The 18697-nt window shown below is 46.7% G+C and overlaps 1 protein-coding gene across 6 annotated transcripts in view; it reads left to right on the forward strand.

The window, feature by feature from the left end:
• ATP2B3 (ATPase plasma membrane Ca2+ transporting 3) overlaps positions 1-18697 on the forward strand; it is a 182714-nt gene that overhangs the window by 103977 nt on the left and 60040 nt on the right. For 4 of the 6 annotated variants that reach the window (XM_038747648.1, XM_038747654.1, XM_038747649.1 and 1 more), the window contains exons 8-12: positions 7243-7284; positions 12857-13021; positions 15172-15386; positions 16532-16774; positions 17982-18223. In XM_038747648.1, coding sequence (XP_038603576.1) covers positions 7243-7284; positions 12857-13021; positions 15172-15386; positions 16532-16774; positions 17982-18223 — 907 coding nt within the window. The remainder of the gene's footprint in view (positions 1-7242; positions 7285-12856; positions 13022-15171; positions 15387-16531; positions 16775-17981; positions 18224-18697) is intronic. The other 2 variants (XM_038747650.1, XM_038747653.1) reach the window with 1 other exon arrangement.

Genomic DNA, 18697 nt, shown 5'->3' on the forward strand with positions numbered 1-18697 from the left:
CTCTCTCACTAGCAACCTAACTGGCTTTCTCTGTTTTTTCTTCCATCCTTAACACTGTGGTACTAAATGCCCTCCAAGATCCCTTTAACCCTCTTTATGGTAGCTGACTCATTTTTGCTCTTTGATGCCCCTTTCCTTTCTTCAGAGAGCCCACCTGGCCTCGTGGTTAAAGATGACCCCTGGAATTACTAGAGAGCACCTGATTTCAGGGTTGCTCAGAGGCTCTAGAAGGCCTTGGGACCAAAGAGGGCAGGCACTGCTCCCCCCATTTGGTGGGGGGAAGAGGCCTAGGCCTCTAGTAGAAACAAGATCCCAGCTCTCCCAAGTCTCCTGAGCATTCTTCCCCCAGACCGTCACTTCCGATTCTGCCGCTTCCTCTCCTGCTAATGCAGAAATATGGCCTCTCATTCTGTGCTTTGTCTGACACTGGGTTAGTCCCTTGAGCATTTTCTCCTCAACCACCCGAAAAGCTGCAGCTACCAAGTCTGTCCAGATGGCCCTGCGGTCCACCCTCCCATCCTTCTCTCACTGTATTGCCAAGCCTGTTCTTAATAGCCCAAGCATCTGGGTCTCAACCACCAGTACCATCTTTGTCAGTATTTGCTGGACCTGTTTTGTACAGAGTTCTGTATTTTCAGGAGCCACTGACTTTAGGAACTGCTCTAAGGTTGAATTAACTTTTGGCTGGATAAGGTTTTTTTGTCTGATGGCTTTAATCAGCGGCCCTTTGCTTGCATGCATTTTACCCCGATTTGACATCTCCCTATCCAAGGATTAGTGACAGCTACTGTGCTGTCCTGCTTCTGTATTTTTGATAGGAACCTCAAGGTCTGTCTGGTTTAGGGAGGGAAAAGAGAGGTTTTTCCTTGTTCTGCCACCTTACCATTCCCCTCGCTATCACTGTGCCCCCTCCCCATCCCCTTCCCAACCTGTAAACACCCTGGAAAGTCTGAATCCTTAGTAATAATAATGATATTTATTAAGCACTTACTGTGCATCAAGCGCTGCCACAGAATCAGATAATCAGATCAGACACATTCCTTGTCCCACATGGAGCTCACAGTCTAAGGAGCAAAAGAGAATGATGGAAAATAATCCCTGTTTTACAGATGAGTTAACTGAGGCAGAGAGAAGTTAAATGACTTGCCCCAACATCACCCAGCTGGCAGGTAGCAGAACCAGGATTAGAACCCAGGTTTCCTGATTCCCAGTCCTGGGCTTATTCCACTAGGCTATGCTGCTCCTCTAATTTGATCCTCCGGGGTCAAATTGTTTGGGGTTCTTTCACGCTGCCTTTTGTGAGTCCAGACAAGATTGACCTATGACTTCAGGGCCTGTTTGACATATGACAATCACATCCACTCAAGTTACTCCTTCCTTTGGCTGCTCAACCAAAATATTGTTGGTGGTTGGATACTGTCTTTTAAGCACTAGGCTCCACCCAATCCCCATAGTCAACATGGTATGCCTGCTCCCTCTGTGCTTCCATTCTAAGGCAGCGTTATAGACCGTCCTCTACTTTCAAAATATGTTTTTAAAACAAGGGTTATTTTGGTTTGCTTGGCTTTTTCTGCACTTTCTCTTTATTTTCTCTATTTGGAAAATGTGGCATGGCTGGCACCAGAGCAGCTTCGAGAGGGGAGTAGGGCTGTGGGCAGGAGGAGAGTGGCAGTTTCAGGAATGCTATCAGGAGAACAGTGTCACTTACCCCAGAAATGCCTGCAATAAGTCCCAGTGGCAGACCAACTGCAGACGGGGAAGCAGGATCTCGCACGCTGTCACCACCCCTCCACCATTAGTTTTTCTGCAGAAGTCATCACATAGCAGCTGTGGCCCCAGCCACAGCAGACACGGTATCCTCTACGCCCCTGTCTCCCTCACCCCCCCTTCCCTCCAGCCCCAGTTGGCCTGGGGGAGGATCGGCAGACATTCCCCACCTAAGTTAAGTCTTGGAACAGTGTTGAACAAAAGGAAAGAGGTGGCTGAACACCAGGAAGAGAGAAACTGTTCTCTCTGGGACAGCATAGAAGAAGCCTGAACCCTTAGAGAAGGGAACAGATGCAGCATAGAGCAGATTTCTTTGCATGAAATAAAGACAGCAGGCTAGAGGATGGGGGAGAAAAGGAAGCATGTAACAACAGTGAGAAAGAGGAAGGATGGGAACAATTTTCATGTTGGAAGCAAGGTGTTTGGTTTCTCTTCTGGCAGGCAAGGTTTGAGGGATGAGAATTTCTAGGATTAATAAGTCAAATGAGGGAGATTCTGATATCCCTCTTTGAACAAAAGCTTTTCCTTATATGAACAAAAGCTTTTAAAAAGGAAGGAAAGAGAGAATGGGGTTAATCTCATTAAGATTGCATGGTACTTGTTCCAAACTGGATGTGTACAAATGCTTTGTGGTGCCGTCTTTCAGTTAGGTGCACTGAAAGCAGATGAAATTTTACTCTGGAGGATAACCTGAAGTTAGAAATTCATTAAAAGGTTTCTTTCCCCCAGCTGCCAATTATTCCTGAAAGCCAGCATATGTTTGGGACTGATTTGTTGTTTGTATTTAAAAGGAAGAATGACATATTATATTAAAAGCGGAAAGCAGAAGGGGGATCACTAAGACTGCTCTTTGGGGACATCAAACTGTCAAGAAAGGCAGGGACAGAAGCGGCTTGCAACTCACCCCAGCCCTAGGAGCAGTGTAGACCCTTGACGTCTCCAGGAAATGTGGCCCTCTGAGATGTTGCTCTGGTTAGGGCCGAGGGCACACAGCGTCAGCTTACTGCCGTGCAACATGCCGGGCTATCAAGATTCCAGCTCTGTCCCCAACTTGAAGGTGATGCCTGGGTAAAGGAACTCCCCCAGGACCGTGAAAAGAAAAAGTAGGAACCCAACTCTCACAGTGATGCTTTTAGAGCCAAGTTGGCAGGGGGCTATGTTCTGAGGGGTTGAGTTATTTCCCTTCTTGCTAGAGGGGAATTTGAGAGGAGAGCTTGGATAAGGCTGTCCGTTCAGTTTTCCACAACAAGCAAGTCAAAGATAATGGGGTAAAAGTATAGATGTGTCCTTCGGTCCGACGATGAGGCTGCTGAGGGTTAGGCTATACCTACTTTCTGAGCATAACTGGGTTCCATGTCCGATGGCTCAGGTGTGGAGAAACTATGAGTGAGGTCGGGACCCTTGGTGCATTACAGGAAATGCTGCTGCAGAATACAATGCAGTGTAAGCTCCTAGACCTGGAAGGAGATCTGAGGGATTGAGAGGTCACTCAGTCCATCCCCCTGCCTTAAGGCAAGATCACACCTCAAGCCAAGTAGATGTAAGAGGATCTCAAGCATGGCTTAGTGGGTAGAGCATGGGCCTGGGACTCAGAAGGACCTGGGTTCTAATCCTGGCTCTGCCACATGTAGGCTATGTGACCTTGGGCAAGTCACTTAATTTATCTGGGCCTCAGTCACCTCACCTATAAAGTGGGGATTAAGAATGTGAGCTCCATGTGGGACAGGGACTGTGTCTGACCTGATTAACTTGTGTCTACCCCAGTGCTTAGAACAGTCCTTGGCACATAGTAGGTGCTTAACAAGTACCATAATTATTATTATTATTATTACCACCCCCTCAGAAAAAAATATTCCACGCCCTCCCTATCACCAATCTCAATGTTTTGAACAGCTCTCATTGTCGGGATGTACTACTTGAGGTCTAACTTCACTCTCTCCGGTTACAATTCAAGTATGTAATCCTCTAATTCTGTCCTCCAGGGATGGCACTTATTGAGAGTTTACTGAGAGTGAAACACTGTCCCCAGTGCTTGAGAGAGTGCAAATGAAGTGAGATACCCCATCCCTGCCCTCAAGGAGCTTGCCATCTTTAAACAACAGGTCATCCTTGCTGTTTAATCACTTGAAAACTACTCTTAAGTAGCCATAACACCCTAACTTTCTTATCAAAGGGATAACTTGATCTTTCCTTTCCACATACCCCAACCAACCATCAATTGATTGAAAGCAGAAACTTCACAATAGCGATGTTTCACACTTCTCTTGCTCCCTGCTTTGGGAGACTCTCGCCATTCTTTTACAAATACTAATTAATGAAGCTTCCTAGCACCCCAGTGAGTAAGGTAAGTATTGTTCTTATCATCAGTCGTATTTATTGAGCGCTTACTGTGTGCAGAGCACTGTACTAAGCGCTTGGGAAGTACAAATTGGCAACATATAGAGACAGTCCCTACCCAACAGTGGGCTCACAGTCTAGAAGGGGGAGACAGAGAACAAAACCAAACATACTAACAAAATAAAATAAATAGAATAGATATGTACAAGTAAAATAAATAAATAAATAAATGGAGTAATAAATATGTACAAACATATATACATATATACAGGTGCTGTGGGGAAGGGAAGGAGGTAAGATGGGAGGGATGGAGAGGGAGACGAGGGGGAGAGGAAGGATGGGGCTCAGTCTGGGAAGGCCTCCTGGAGGAGGTGAGCTTTCAGTAGGGCCTTGAAGGGAGGAAGAGAGCTAGAGCAGGTGGAATGAGTTGTCCACACTCACTCTGTGGTTGCACACAGGACAGAATCCTCCTCCAGCTAATGAAACAGGTCATATGTTCTCATGGGGTCTGGTGGTCTTGAAGCTATACAGGCCCTGGCACTATTTCTTATCACCTCCCAAACTCTCCATTTCCCATCAAGTCTGGAAAGCAGCGTGACCTACTAGAGAAAGCATGACCCTGAGAGTCAGAATACCTGGGTTCTACTTCCAACTCCACCATTTGCCTCCTATGACCTTGGGCAAGTCACTTAACGTCTCTGTGCCTCAGTTTCTTCCTCTTGTAAAATGGAGATTCAATACCTGCCTTCCCTCCTACTTAAACTGTGAGCCCCATGTTGGCAGGGACTGTGTCTAACCTGATTATCTTGTATCTACCCCAGTGCTTTGCACAAAGTAAATGCTTAACTATTAGTTGGAGTGACCAACCCAACCCCCAGTAGAATGGTTGGTTACTCCAGAGCCCCATTCTTCTGAAACATTACGGAAAATTTTGAATTGAACTATCTAAACCGCCCCAAGGCCAGGGCAGATTAATACAACAGCTCAGACTCAGTAGGGTAGAGAGTTATCTGATCCTGAAACAAAATGGAAGGCCTAAGATTCAGATGCCCCCCTCTTTTAAGTGACAGGAAATCATCTGTCTGTACCTGGAAGTTGAAAATGACTGACAGAGATGGGTATTCAGTCCTTGAAGTTAGAAATTTTCCTATTTTGCCAATCCGGGCCATATTCGGTAACATGGCTAACTTGGTATTTTTATCCTGATGTATGTCGAGCCTGAATAATGTTTTGGATCCATTCCATGGCGGGTTTACTCACTTTTTATTGTTCAATTTCTAACCTCCCCACAACCTCTTCACCTCAACTCCAAAAACCATCCTCACTTCCTGTTCTTCTACCATTCATCTCCCATGGAGCACTGCAATCTGAATTGTAATCTGGCCACAAACCCACTTTGTTTCATTCATCCCCATTTCACTTCTGTCCTAGTGGCTGTCAACCATGCTCCCAGAACCAAGGCCAATGCACATGACCATCTGTCTCCCTGGAGGAGAGCCTTTCCCCTGGACCCTCTCTATCTGGGTGATGGAGCATCTTCATTCCAAAAGGGGGAATCTTGGGACTGGCATTTCCAAGAATGGAAATGAGTCACTTAAAAAGGAGAGGAAACCAAGCACACCATGTGGAGCAATTTCACTGTTTTTCTTCTCCTTATCCTACCCCTTCCAAATACGGAGATTTTCTTAAAATCCTCATTTCCCATGCACATTTAGGAGATTGTGCCTGTTTTCACATGTAATGACTTTCAACCAGTATGCCAGCAAGTGAATGGGGTGAGGGTGAGGTTAGATTCTATCAGAGTAGGATGAGCCAACAAAACAGGAGCGGGCCATCTGGTCTGAGGAAGAGAAGAGGTCATAGTCATGGAACATCAGACCAAAAGAAAAGCCTCATTAACACCCTCATGCCTGTTCCCCTTACCACCTGCCCCTGCTCTAAGTTGTCTCTCTGCCGCAGTTCATTAACAATGATATCAGAGAATGAAATAGGGTTTTCTTTCTCTTTCCTTCTCTGCAGGAAAACATTCAGCATAGAAGGGGTGTTGACCCCAATCTTCCTGATTATGTTTAAACTGCTACAGTCCTGGTTAAAAAAAAAAAAAAAGTGCCAGGGCTTCTGGCTCATAATCCTACTTTACATATTATTTTTCATAAATTTGCATAGTAGATTTGAGAGGCCCTGGCTTCAAGGACATAAATTATAGTAAAGTGAATTAATTAGGCTGATGTACTGCAGCTGTATTAGAGCCTAATGTTAAGGACATTATTACACACATGAAATTCATAAAAGGTTTTGGAACTCATCCCCAGTGGGGAGTGAGAGGAGAATGGCTGATTCGGGCTGCTCAGCAGCCCTTGTAGAGAGGCTGGAGGCCCTCTGGTCTGCCCCGTGAGGGCGAATTCCTGCCCAGGATCTGCTGCTTCAGGACTCTACCCCTTCCCTGGACCCAGGTGTAATGCGCATTAGCAGCAACGGGTATGAATTTCTCTTCACGATCACTTGTTAAGTCCTGCATCCTCTGAATTCAGAAAGCAGGCCATTCACTTTACAGCATCATTAGCCTGGAAGGATCTTGAGAGATTTGGGAGGATCTAGTGGATCCCCCTGTCTTCAGGTAAAGCTGCCCCTCAATCGACCAGAGATCAACTGAGCATGCATCTCTCCTGAAAAGGTCAGAGAAGTAGATTCCACCACTTACTTCTCTCTGGACTCCAAAATCCCATTCTTGTTTCTATCCATCTTCACAAGCAGGAAAAGCATACTTTCTAGTGGGCATCCCTTGTGATGTAGCCTAAGACTTTCTCTCCACTTCTTTTCTCAGCTGCCCAACTGGATTTCCCATAGACATTTCACTTCCTGCCCCAGATGGGGCAGCCCTGGTATTAGCACCATTTTGGTGTGGATCCTCCTTACCTGAGAACACAAAAATTGTCTCCATGGCAGTTTTTTTGCCTTCCTCTTCATGCTTCCTCCACCCACGCCATCTCCTATCCTCTGTGTCAGTGTCCATCACTGTGGGGACTGTTTTGTGTGCTACACAGCTGTACTCTCCATCGAGTGTGTGAGTGTGTGTATGGGAGAGTGCTGTCTTGTCTGTTTTCAAGTGTTGTGTTTGTCATTCCTCTTTCATTGTAGGAAAGCAGCAGGATGGGGCTGTGGAGAATAATCAGAACAAAGGTAAAGTGCAATATAGAGTGTAACTTTTCCAAGGTCATTTACATCTTCTCAGCTTGGAATGCCTTGGGGAACTGTGGGTAGTCCTAGAAACTCATGGGTAACCAGGGGCCTCAGGCTGGGCTGGTATTCTCTGAACGCTTTTCTCATATTTCTCCATTGCCCCAAAATAATCCTGTAACTGTACTAAAAGGTAAGTGGGTGTTACTCTGAGCAGCTCCAGGTGGCTCCTTGTTTCCATGTTTGGAAAGAGGAAATAAAAAAGCAGGGATTCAGTTAATGGCAAATGGTGGCATGAATAGGAAAGAGTCTTCCCCGCGCACTCTGGCAGAAACAAGCAAAATATACTTTAGTGCTCCAAAATGAGGGGTTTTTTTAGCAAAGCCTAAAACTTAGAAATTAGGAGAGGAAAATGTCCTAAAAATGAATCTGTTCCATACTCGGCAGCGAATCGCTCTTGAACTGCCTTAACAGTCGAGCAAAACTGCTGCAGCCAGGAAGTATTGTCACTATACAGTCTTTTGGATTGTGAAATAAGAAAATAGCAGACAGAAAGAAATTGTGAAAATCTCCTCAGGGCGCCACCCATTTGGTAAATAAAAACCTCCAAATTCAATCCTTGAAACTATTTTAGACTATAGTTTTCGGCAAAATGAACAAACTATAAAACCCCACCTCTTAGAGAGTCTAGTTTTTTTTATCCTTGTCTTTGACTTTTAGGATTCTCAGAACTACATGCAGAATCCTGTAATCTGTCTGTTGCTGAGGGAAGGTTTAGATTGCAACTAAGAGATAACTAACTACATTTCTGACATCAGTCAAATCTGCATGAGGCAGAACTATCTTTTGAAGAGACTTTTTTTGGTAAAAAAAAGAAAAAGTGGGGCGGGGCCTGTATCAGCATAGGGCATAGGTAACATAAAGCCTTCTAGAAAATTGGGTTTGAGAAACAGCATGGACCTGAGTGTCAGAGGACTTGGATTCCAATTCCGGTCCTGCCACTTGCTTGCTGTGTGACTTTGGGTAAGCCACTTAACTTCTCTGTACCTCACTTTAGTCAACCGTAAAATGGGAATTAATACCTGCTCTCCCTCCTAGACTGTGAGCCCAACGTGGGACAGAGACTATATCCAACCTGGTTAAGTTGTATCTGCCCCAGGGCTTAGGTCAATGTTAGACACATAGTTAGTGCTTAACTAATACCATAAGGATAATAATAAATGATAACAACAAGAATAATAAACCCCTCTAGAGCACCAGATGGCTTGTTCCACCCCAGTGACTGATGTGAACCCTGACATCATCCTGCCCATGTGGCTAGCAAAGGGCATTTCAGGCAACCCTCCTGCTCCTCACTGCAAGGCTCAGGGAACTTAGAACCCTCTCAGACTCCGAGTAGGCTGGGAGCAAAGTGAGCGGAGGAGGTCACAGACACACCCTCTCCACCCCACCATCAGGCTCCAGCTGTCAATCAGAGACCTCACAGTCCAGTTCAAAGGTGAGTAGAGGGATGCAGTAGTATAACAAAGAGCCACAACTTCACCTATTGAGACGCTGGTTCACGAGACAGCTACCCTTTATAACACAGCGAAGATAAAGAATGGGGAGATCCCATTCAATTCTTTTGGATGCCCTCTGTTTCGTCCATGTGGCTCTGGCCGGATGATCAATGACAAACTACTGACCTAAGCCAACCCCTGGCTCAATTATATGAGGTTAGTCACTGTATGACTTCACAAGAGTTCATTCTTTCAGAGGGGGATAACAAACGTTAGACAGAGTGGAATCAGAGCAGATCTGGTGAGTGCACTTCACCTTAGAAAAAGTGGTGGACAGTGTGAATTTTTCATTGTCGTCAGTGTCCCATGGAGGTAACCCAAAGAAACAGCTCCTTTTTAAGTCATCAGAACCTCTCAACATGGGGCACTGAGCTTGATAAGGAAATGGCCCCTGTGTGCCCACAGCATGAACTGACTGGTTTGCCATGGCCTCTGATGAGGTCAGTTGTTCCACAAAGAACATATACCTCCCTATAGAGCCGTGTAAAGAGGGGCCATCTACGCCTAAGTCATAAGGAGTGGATTGGAATATGAGGAAGAATAGAATGAAGTGAAAAGTCAGATCCTTTCCTTGAGGGTGCAATTCCTTTCAGCCGTGAATGCGTAAATACGGAGGGTCTGAGGGAGACAGGCCCAGCCTGAACGCAGATCAGGGACAGAACATGTACAGAACACACCGTCAGTAGATCTGGGTGTCCTGAAGGAGCCCAGGTGCTGCCAACATGCCATATGTTGCTGACGTCCTCTCTGTGGAAAGCTGTGAGGTTTCCCAAGGTGCAGTGATGCACATTGCCACTTGACTCAGGTGACTTCCGCTGAGACAATGGAATCCCTCCTGAGGCTGGGGATGCGGGGGACATGGGCTCTCTGCTGGGGCTCACCTGCTGCCTCTCAGGGCACCTTCTGGCCTGGGTTGGTAAATTTGCTGACTGCCTGGGCTCTTGCATGTGGAAATGGCCACCTCTCGGTCCCCTTGACCAAATCCAAGTTCCCGAAGTGGAGGTGTGGACCAGGAAAAGGAACAAAAGGCATACCCCCAGGGGTTCTCTGTTACCCTCTCTTGAGCCCCTCATCTCCTTCTTGCATAACCCCAGTGCTGACCGGACTGGAGCTGAAATCATACTGATGCCCTGATGTCCCAGGGCAGCTGGGGGTGGGAAAGGAAATTTGAGTCTGCACCCTCCAGGAGGAATGGAGGACAGACTCCATCCCAGCCCCCATGCCAACGGACTTGGCTGGGCAGGAGAATGCTGCTACTGAAGCCTCTGCCCTCAAGGGGAGATTACTGGGAAAGTTTGTGCCTGAGAGGCTCTAATGACTCTGATAAATGGCAAGCAGCCAAGGAACTGGTTTTTATGTTTGTTTGTTTTTAATGGCATTTATTAAGTGCTTACTATGTGCAAAGCACTGTTCTAAGCACTGGGGAGGTTACAAGGTGATCAGATTGTCCCACGGGGGGCTTACAGTCTTCATCCCCATTTTACAGATGAGGTAACTGAGGCACAGAGAAGTTAAGTGACTTGCCCAAAATCACACAGCTGACACTTGGCGGAGCTGGGATTTGAACCCATGACCTCTGACTCCAACTGTTCTGGTTGGATATGCTGGGTGGAAATGAAAGGCCTATTTTCAATAGCCTTTATTCACCCTATTGGCCCACAGCTGGCTTCTCTAGGAGGGGGTTAGGACCTTGTTACTTATTTGAGACTTTAGCCATCAACCACAGGCAGCAGGAGCTTAGCTTGAAGGGTTTAATTAGAGAGACCAAATCAATCAATCAATCATATTTATTGAGCACTTACTGTGTGCAGAGCACTGTACTAAGCGCTTGGGAAGTACAAGTTGGCAACATATAGAGACAGTCCCTACCCAACAGTGGGCTCACAGTCCATAGAAAGAAGCAGTGTTGTCAGGGCCTCTGGGAATCTGGAATCCTGGAAGCTGCAGTCCTGATCTAGAACAAGTAAGATAAAAATAATAATAATAATTGTGGTATTTGTTGAGTGCTTACTATTTGCCGAGCACTGTACTAAGCATTGGGATAGATACAAGATAATCAGGTCCCACATGAGGTTCATAATCTAAGTAGGTAGGAAAGTAGTGAATACCCATTTAGCAGGGAACTGAGGCACAGAGAAGTGAAGTAACCTTGCCTAAAGTCATACAACAGTTACACGGGAGAACTGGGATTAGAACCCAGGTCCTCTGATTCCCAGATCTGTGCTCTGTATCCTAGGCCAAGCTACTTCTCAATATGTTAAGATGTTCCCTCTGTCCCAGTTAAAAAAAAAATATATGATTAGAAATAGAAAAGGTTGAGGGGGAATGGAAATGGGGTCCAATGAAATTTGTGAGTTACAATGGAAAGGTTGTCAGTCCCATAGCTTCTCAACCTCAGATCTGCCCTCCACCAGTGGCAGCAGAACTGTGCTTCTGAGCATCTTAACCATTCAATAATATCATCAGGTACTGCAGGGACGGAGATAAGAGTCTATACAGTGAGCAGTGATGAGCAGCCTGAGAATCATATTCAGTTTGGTCCGGTGTATTCAGGCTCCAGATCACAATGAAAAACTGGTAAAGACCTCTTAATGACCATAGGAGCAGCCAAGGTTTCAGTTTGCCACAGATATTTGACTCCTAAAACAGCCTAAAGATGGCTCCTTGATTGCCCAGGGCTAGAAGGAAAGGATCTTGTGTGTGTGGTGAATTCTGTATGGAATGAGTTGTTGGGTCTCAGCTTCCTGAGTGAATGGGAAAGTACACACAAAACAGTCACTACAGTTGGCACTTTCTTGGTCAATTTGGAGCTGGAACGGAGGAGGCCAGAATTTAACAGGCCCAAAATCCCACCCATCTCAACCATTCACGTTCTTTCGAGTGAGGCCCACTGCGGGCATAGGGTTTGGGGCTGGTGGGGAGATACAGGTGAGAGAAGCCAAGGAAGAGATGATTCATTTCAACACAAAGTTGCCAGTGGTGAGTCCCGCACTTCAAGAGAACTGCCACTCTTTCTGACTTCCAGACACATCTGTTCTGTGGCTAGAAAGAATTCAGCCTTTCAGCTGGTTCCTAAGACCAACTGCACTGGTTGGCACTGAGGGGGACGTGTTAAACGTCTGCTCCCATTAGGAGGCACGGAAAGTTCAGTCCATGGGGATTTTCACGCTGGTTCTCGAGCATAGACACACAAGTACAAGTTGGCACACTTTCCTGGGCAGAGCCAAAGACAAGAGTTAAAATCATCCACCAAACCAGAGGGGCTGCAAGAAGCCCAGGGCATCCCTGGTAGAGGGGAAGGGGAGATGTCTTGGGATCAGGTGCAGACCCTGAGCTCGATTAAGCTTCCTTTAAGGTGGAGGCAGGCTCTGCCCTGGGCGGTTCTTGGATCCTGTGGATCCTCAGTAATGCATTATGTCATCTTCTCAGCACCCCTTCCCTTCCTTCTCTAGCCCCCACCCAAGGTAAGTATTACAGCCCCCATTGGGCAGATGGGAGAGCAGAGACCTAGGGACACCTGTTCTGCTGAAGATTATATGACATCCCAAGGACACTACCCAGAGTGCATGACTTCAGATATGGCATTCTTCATTCCAGTCATTTAATCTCTCCAAGGAAATAAAAATCTCAAGATGGTAAAGAAAATAAGAAATGCCTGGCAATCAGGGACTGGAGCTAAAGCACTTCCTCAGACTGTAGTTTCTGAGCAGTGTCATTTATTATTGTCATCACCTAGCACCTGGACACCTAGTCCTAAAAGGAATGTCCAGTTATGGGATTGGGGAATCCGGATTTGGGGATCTAGATTGAGACTGAAAACTCGTGTCGTTACACAGGCTCAAACTGATGAAAAGAGGGTGCATTTGAAAGCCCTGACGACATGAGAAAGGATTTAAATCTGAGTGTTTGCTATTGTTGATTTCTCTTTTGGACTTTTTAACTGTTTGCAAGTACCCCACCCCTCCTTGGGTTGAGGGTTAAGTAGCAACCTGCTATGTGGTTTCCCTTCTGTGCAGCGAAAAAGCAAGATGGGGCAGTAGCCATGGAGATGCAGCCTCTGAAGAGTGCAGAGGGAGGAGAGATGGAGGAGCGGGAGAAGAAGAAAGCCAGTGTGCCCAAAAAGGAGAAATCAGTGCTGCAAGGGAAACTCACTAAACTGGCCGTGCAAATCGGGAAAGCAGGTAAAAGATGACGGAACACGGGTTCAGAACTGACAGCCACCTGGCTGAGGTTTAACGAGGAATTCCAGGGCCCAATGAGGGGGCACCAGACAAGAGTCCAAGCCTTTCCCTGTTTGTGTTTTCTCCATGGTGATGAGATGTGAATAACACTTCCAAGTAACAGCAGCTCAATTGGTCATTGGTATTTGCTGTGTGTAGTACAGAGCACTATACTAAGCGCTTGGAAAGTACAATCAGAGTTGATAGACACATACCCTGTTCACAAGGAGCTTACAATCTAGAGGGGAGCTGTACTGGGGGTGTCAGCATCAGCCTCATCTCTCCTGCCTCCCAGAAGGCAGCACAAAGTTAAATGTTCCCCAGAATTTCAACTCTGTTTCCTTTCATTGAGGAGGCTCAATGGGACTAGGGAGGCACTTGGAGATGTTGAGGGGAGCAGTGGAAACGCAGGACAGACAGACCCCACTTCGGCACCTAGACTCCAACATGTCAGCAAGTGAACACTAAGTCTAACTGAAGTTCTTTTTTTTTCTTTAAATCATAAAATAAAATTAATTTTGTGGGCCACTGGACTAAGCAGTTAAGGTTATAACTACCCATCCATGCTGGCTGTTCTCTCTAGCACAACCTAACAGCACTCAACCGGGAACAATGTGAAACTACGGCAATATCATCCCAAAAGCATATTAGACACTCTACTGCTATATAAACAGTGGATGGGATGAGATATTTCAGTTATCTGTGGTTGAGTTTGGGGGAGTCCCTTTCCATTCTAATGTGCTGCCCTGCCCCTGACCTGCTCTGGTTTCTGGCTTAACTTGTCAGGGGTTCCCTGTTTCTGAGCTGTCCCTGGGCCAGGCAAGTGGCAATCTAAAGATAACTTGTATTTAAAAATGTGAGCTCAAAAAATCAGCCCCTGAACCAATTGCCAGCGCTCCCCATTTGGCCGCTGGTTGCAAGAAGGTAATTGAGGGGCACTATGGCCAGGAAGGTGAGAGGGTAAATGAGCAATAGCCTCCCTCCATCTGGAGGTCTGGTTCACTTGCCCTCCTTCTGCAGCATCCCAGATCTGCCTGTCCACCCTCCCTACCCTGATTCAGGCTTACCAAGACCATGATGGAAAAGGACACGTCCCCTTCCAGTACTGGTTCACTCTGAGAGGCAGGGCTAGCTTGGATCCTGCTCCTTCTGGCCTAAGGTCAGCAGGAGGAGAGAGGAAGGGAGGTTAATCAGTCGCACCCTTCAAGCTCAGCATTTAGTACAATCCGGCACCATGCTTCACACATAGTATATGCCTAACAAAGACTACCATTATTATCGCTGCAATAATTAGGTGACAACAGCGGGCATGTTTTTGCAGGGTGTAGAGGGCAAATCCTCCCCTTCGAGAGGCTACAAGGATGCATTTGGGAGCTCTGGACCCAGACTTTAGGAAATAGCGGGCTAGTGACCGCCCGAGTCCTGACAGATGCACTCCTGCCTCTCTGCGGGAGACCTTTCATTCATTCAATCATATTTATTGGGCACTTACTGTGTGCAGAGCACTGTACTAAGAGCTTGGGAGGTACAAGTTGAGAACTTCTGCTTCATCAGCCCTCCATAAGCCCCTGCTTCTGACAGGCTGGTGGCCCATGCTGCCCCGGAAATCAAAAGAGTCTGGTTTATTTGGGCCCTGAGCTGTGCAGCTGCCAGAATACACTGGAATATTTCAGTGTGGGGAGGGACTTGACGAAGGTTTAAATCCAGATCTCGGTGGAACAAGGCCAGGGTGGAGCAAGGTGAACACGTGGCCAAGCAGCTGACGTTTTGAACATATCTTCGAGTTTCACTCCAGTTCTGTGCCTACCTGAAATGCAGCCAACTTGGGGGGAAAATATTCCATCTGTTTCAGAGGTGGCCCCAACATCAGAGAGGTTTGTGTAAGGAATCCAAGCAAGGTATCACTATAAGCAAAGGTTTAGCCACGTGTTATCAGACAGCTAGGACACACTGCACTTCTGTCCAGTGTGTCAATAAGAAAGTACCACAAGTCGCTGGCAGCTCCCCAATCTCCTCTTTTATTTGTAATTTCTCTCTTTCTTTTCCTTCTTTTGTTTTTTTCTTCTCTGTTTCGTCCTCCCGGCCCCCTCCTCTGCACCGGCGATGTCCAGGTTTGGTGATGTCTGCCATCACCGTAATCATCTTGGTCCTCTACTTTGTGATTGAGACCTTCGTGATCCAGGGCCGAGTCTGGCTGGCGGAATGCACCCCCGTCTACGTACAGTACTTTGTGAAGTTCTTCATCATCGGGGTCACTGTCTTGGTGGTGGCAGTGCCCGAAGGCCTGCCCCTTGCTGTCACCATCTCCTTAGCTTACTCAGTCAAGGTAAGCACCAGGGACATTCTGCCCAGGCTGGATCCCTTAGGGCATCACCCCCATCCCTGGGGCTGCCCCTTATGGGACTGCCATGATGCTGAGAAACTCAGCCCCTCCTAGAGATGGGGGAGGGTCATTCAGTCAATCGATCGATGGTATTTATTGAGTACTTACTGTGTGCAGAGCGCTGTACTAAGCACTTGCTAAAGTATGATACATGTTCCCTGCCCACAGTGAGCTTACAGTCTAGAGGAAAGTACAATACAATAGGATCTGTAGATGCAATCTTTGCCCACAAGGTTGTGGGATGACAGACATAAAAACAGATTACAGATCAAGGAAATAATAGAGTATAGGAATATTTACATAAGTACTGTGTGGCTGGGGTGACTATCCAACGATGCTCTTCTTCATCGTCCTTAGAAGCCATCATCATCATCAATCATATTTATTGAGCACTTACTGTGTGCAGAGCACTGTATTAAGCGCTTGGGAAGTACAAGTTGGCAACATATAGAGACAGTCCCTACCCAACGGTGGGCTCACAGTCTAATCTGGTCAGATTCCCAGGCGACAATCCCACAAACCTCCTTCATGGAAGTTACCATCTGTGGCAAGTAGTAGTAAGTTACTAGAGACCCCCTTCTATAGAGAATGGCAACCAAAGTACCACAGTCAGAGAAATGGTCACACAAGCCACATGGAGGCACAAAGCTATCGAATGGCTTGAAAGTCATTTTTACCCTTTGAAGGTTGATGTGTGGGTGCTATAGTACCACAGAGTGCTCTGTATTATCAGATTTGGGGCCTCGGTCCCTTCCCGTTGTCTCCATTTTCATCCCTTCAATCAGTTAATGGCATTTATCAAGTGCTTACTATGTGCAGAGCACTGTACTAAGGTCTTGGGGGAGTACAATAGGTTGACATACTCTCTGCTCTCAGGGAGCTTGCCATGTAGGCAGGGAGACAGACGTTAAAATTAATTGCAGGTAGTGGAAGGAGTGGAGCGTGAAGATATTTACCTAAGTATTGTGAATGCACAGTGATTAAGGACCCATGTATGTTGAAGACTCAGAAGGGAGGGAGAATAGTGTCGGGAGATGGGAGACTGTTCCACGCCAGATGCTTCCAACAGCCTTCGATCTCTTTTGCAGAAAATGATGAAGGATAATAACTTGGTTCGGCACCTGGACGCCTGTGAGACCATGGGAAATGCCACTGCCATCTGCTCTGACAAAACGGGCACTCTCACCACCAACCGCATGACGGTAGTCCAGTCCTACGTGGGGGACACGCACTACAGAGAGATCCCTGACCCCGGAAGTCTGACCCCAAAAATCTTGGACCTTCTTGTCCATGCCATCTCCATCAACAGTGCCTACACCACCAAGATACTAGTGAGTGTGGGAATGGCAGACACGGGTGCCAAGAAAAAGCGTCTTCCAAATGCAGAGCTGAAGGCGCAGGCGTGTGGGTTCTTTCATTTTGTAGTAGGAAGGAGACATTCTTCCGGCTGATGCACTGCAACCTCATAGTGCTAAGCTGTGTTGGTAAGAGGGAGCTTCAAAGTCTGAAAAGCACAAGGCATGCTCACATGTACAAAAGCAGGGGTTCTGAAAAGCACGAAAAAAGTCTCTGTGGTTATTTTTTTTACTTCTAAGAAATATGATCTTCTTTCCTTTGGGTAGGTAGAAAGGATCATGGGAGGCAGGGAAGATGGAGAATGGGATGACAGAAATAGGCGGAGTCCAATACCAAGGTGGCAAATAGAACATAATAATAATAATAATGATGGTATTTGTTAAGCGCTTACTATGTGCAAAGCACTGTTCTAAGCACTGGGGAGATTACAGGGTGATCAGGTTGTCCCACGGGGGGGCTCATAGTTTTAATCCCCATTTTACAGATGAGGTAACTGAGGCACAGAGAAGTTACGTGACTTGCCCGAAGTCACACAGCTGACAGTTGGCAGAACCAGGATTTGAACCCATGACCTCTGACTCCAAAGCCCGTGCTCTTTCCACTGAGCCACGTGTCACATGAGATGTTAGCAGGAAGTAATGGGAAGAGCTAAGGACTGGGAATCAGGAGACACAGATCTTAGTCCGGGCTCTGCCACTGGCCTGCTGTGTGACCTTGGGTAAGTCACTTGACCTCTCTGTATCTCAGTTTCCTCCTCTACAAGATGGGGATAATCATACCTGCCTTTTCCTACCTTTCAGGGATGGCGTGAACACCAAAATAAGATAAGTAATGTAAAACATCTTTGGAAAATAAAAGTGCCATTAATGAAAGAAAGTCAATAGAAATCCCAACTCATAAATGTAGAAATAGGTGAGGCTCCAGAGGAAAGCAAATAGCCCTGCAGAGCCTGATGTGCCGTAATGTTCTGATTGATTTCGCCATTTAAGTTGATACTAACTGGCCACTAAAAATTCCCCTGGCAATCGATGGGCTAGGTTTGTGGCTCATTAATTGCTTACTCCAATCCCTTTCAGTGGTGGCCAAAGGACTCCAGTCCGCTCACCCTTCTAGAAACTTTGTGGGGGTCATGGCAGGGAACAGGCTACAGGAAGCTAAGTCACTCTTTTCTCCTGCCGCCAGCCTCCAGAGAAGGAAGGAGCCCTTCCACGCCAAGTAGGCAATAAAACTGAGTGTGCCCTACTTGGGTTTGTCCTGGACTTGAAACGTGACTTCCAGCCGGTGCGAGACCAGATCCCAGAGGAGAAGCTTTACAAGGTGTACACCTTCAACTCCGTCCGGAAGTCCATGAGCACGGTTACCTGCATGCCCGATGGAGGCTTCCGGTTGTTCAGCAAAGGAGCATCGGAAATCCTTCTCAAAAAGTGAGTCCAGATTGGTTTCCTTCTGCTCCTCTCTCACTGCCGTACACTTTAGTGGTCCTTCCGTAATCCACCACTGGCAAAAAAAAAATCCCTATCTGCCTGGAAAACTCCAGCACTTACTAGCTTAGTCCCTTCATCACCAGCCTCCTCTTCCTCATCACTGCAGCAGTTAGGGTCACAGCGAAAGCTAGAGATGAAGTCTTTGTGCCAGCAGAAAGCTGGGGCTACAGGCTCTCCAAAGGAGGGATGTTTCTAGACTTCGTGGGTCTTGAGACAACAGTAACTACAGTGATGGGGAAATTCAGGCAGGGCGAAAAACATAAGGGAGTAGGCGAATGATGCAATTTGTCAGACATCTTGTGAACCAGCAGGGCTGGAAATAAATGCTTCGTTGCCTTTGAAAGGTTTTTGGACCTTAAAACTGGATGGGCACTGTGCTTCATCTTTGCTACTTCTTTTTTGGCACTCTGTGAG

This window comes from Tachyglossus aculeatus, chromosome 6 (assembly GCF_015852505.1).
Source record: "Tachyglossus aculeatus isolate mTacAcu1 chromosome 6, mTacAcu1.pri, whole genome shotgun sequence".
Taxonomy (NCBI): domain Eukaryota; kingdom Metazoa; phylum Chordata; class Mammalia; order Monotremata; family Tachyglossidae; genus Tachyglossus; species Tachyglossus aculeatus.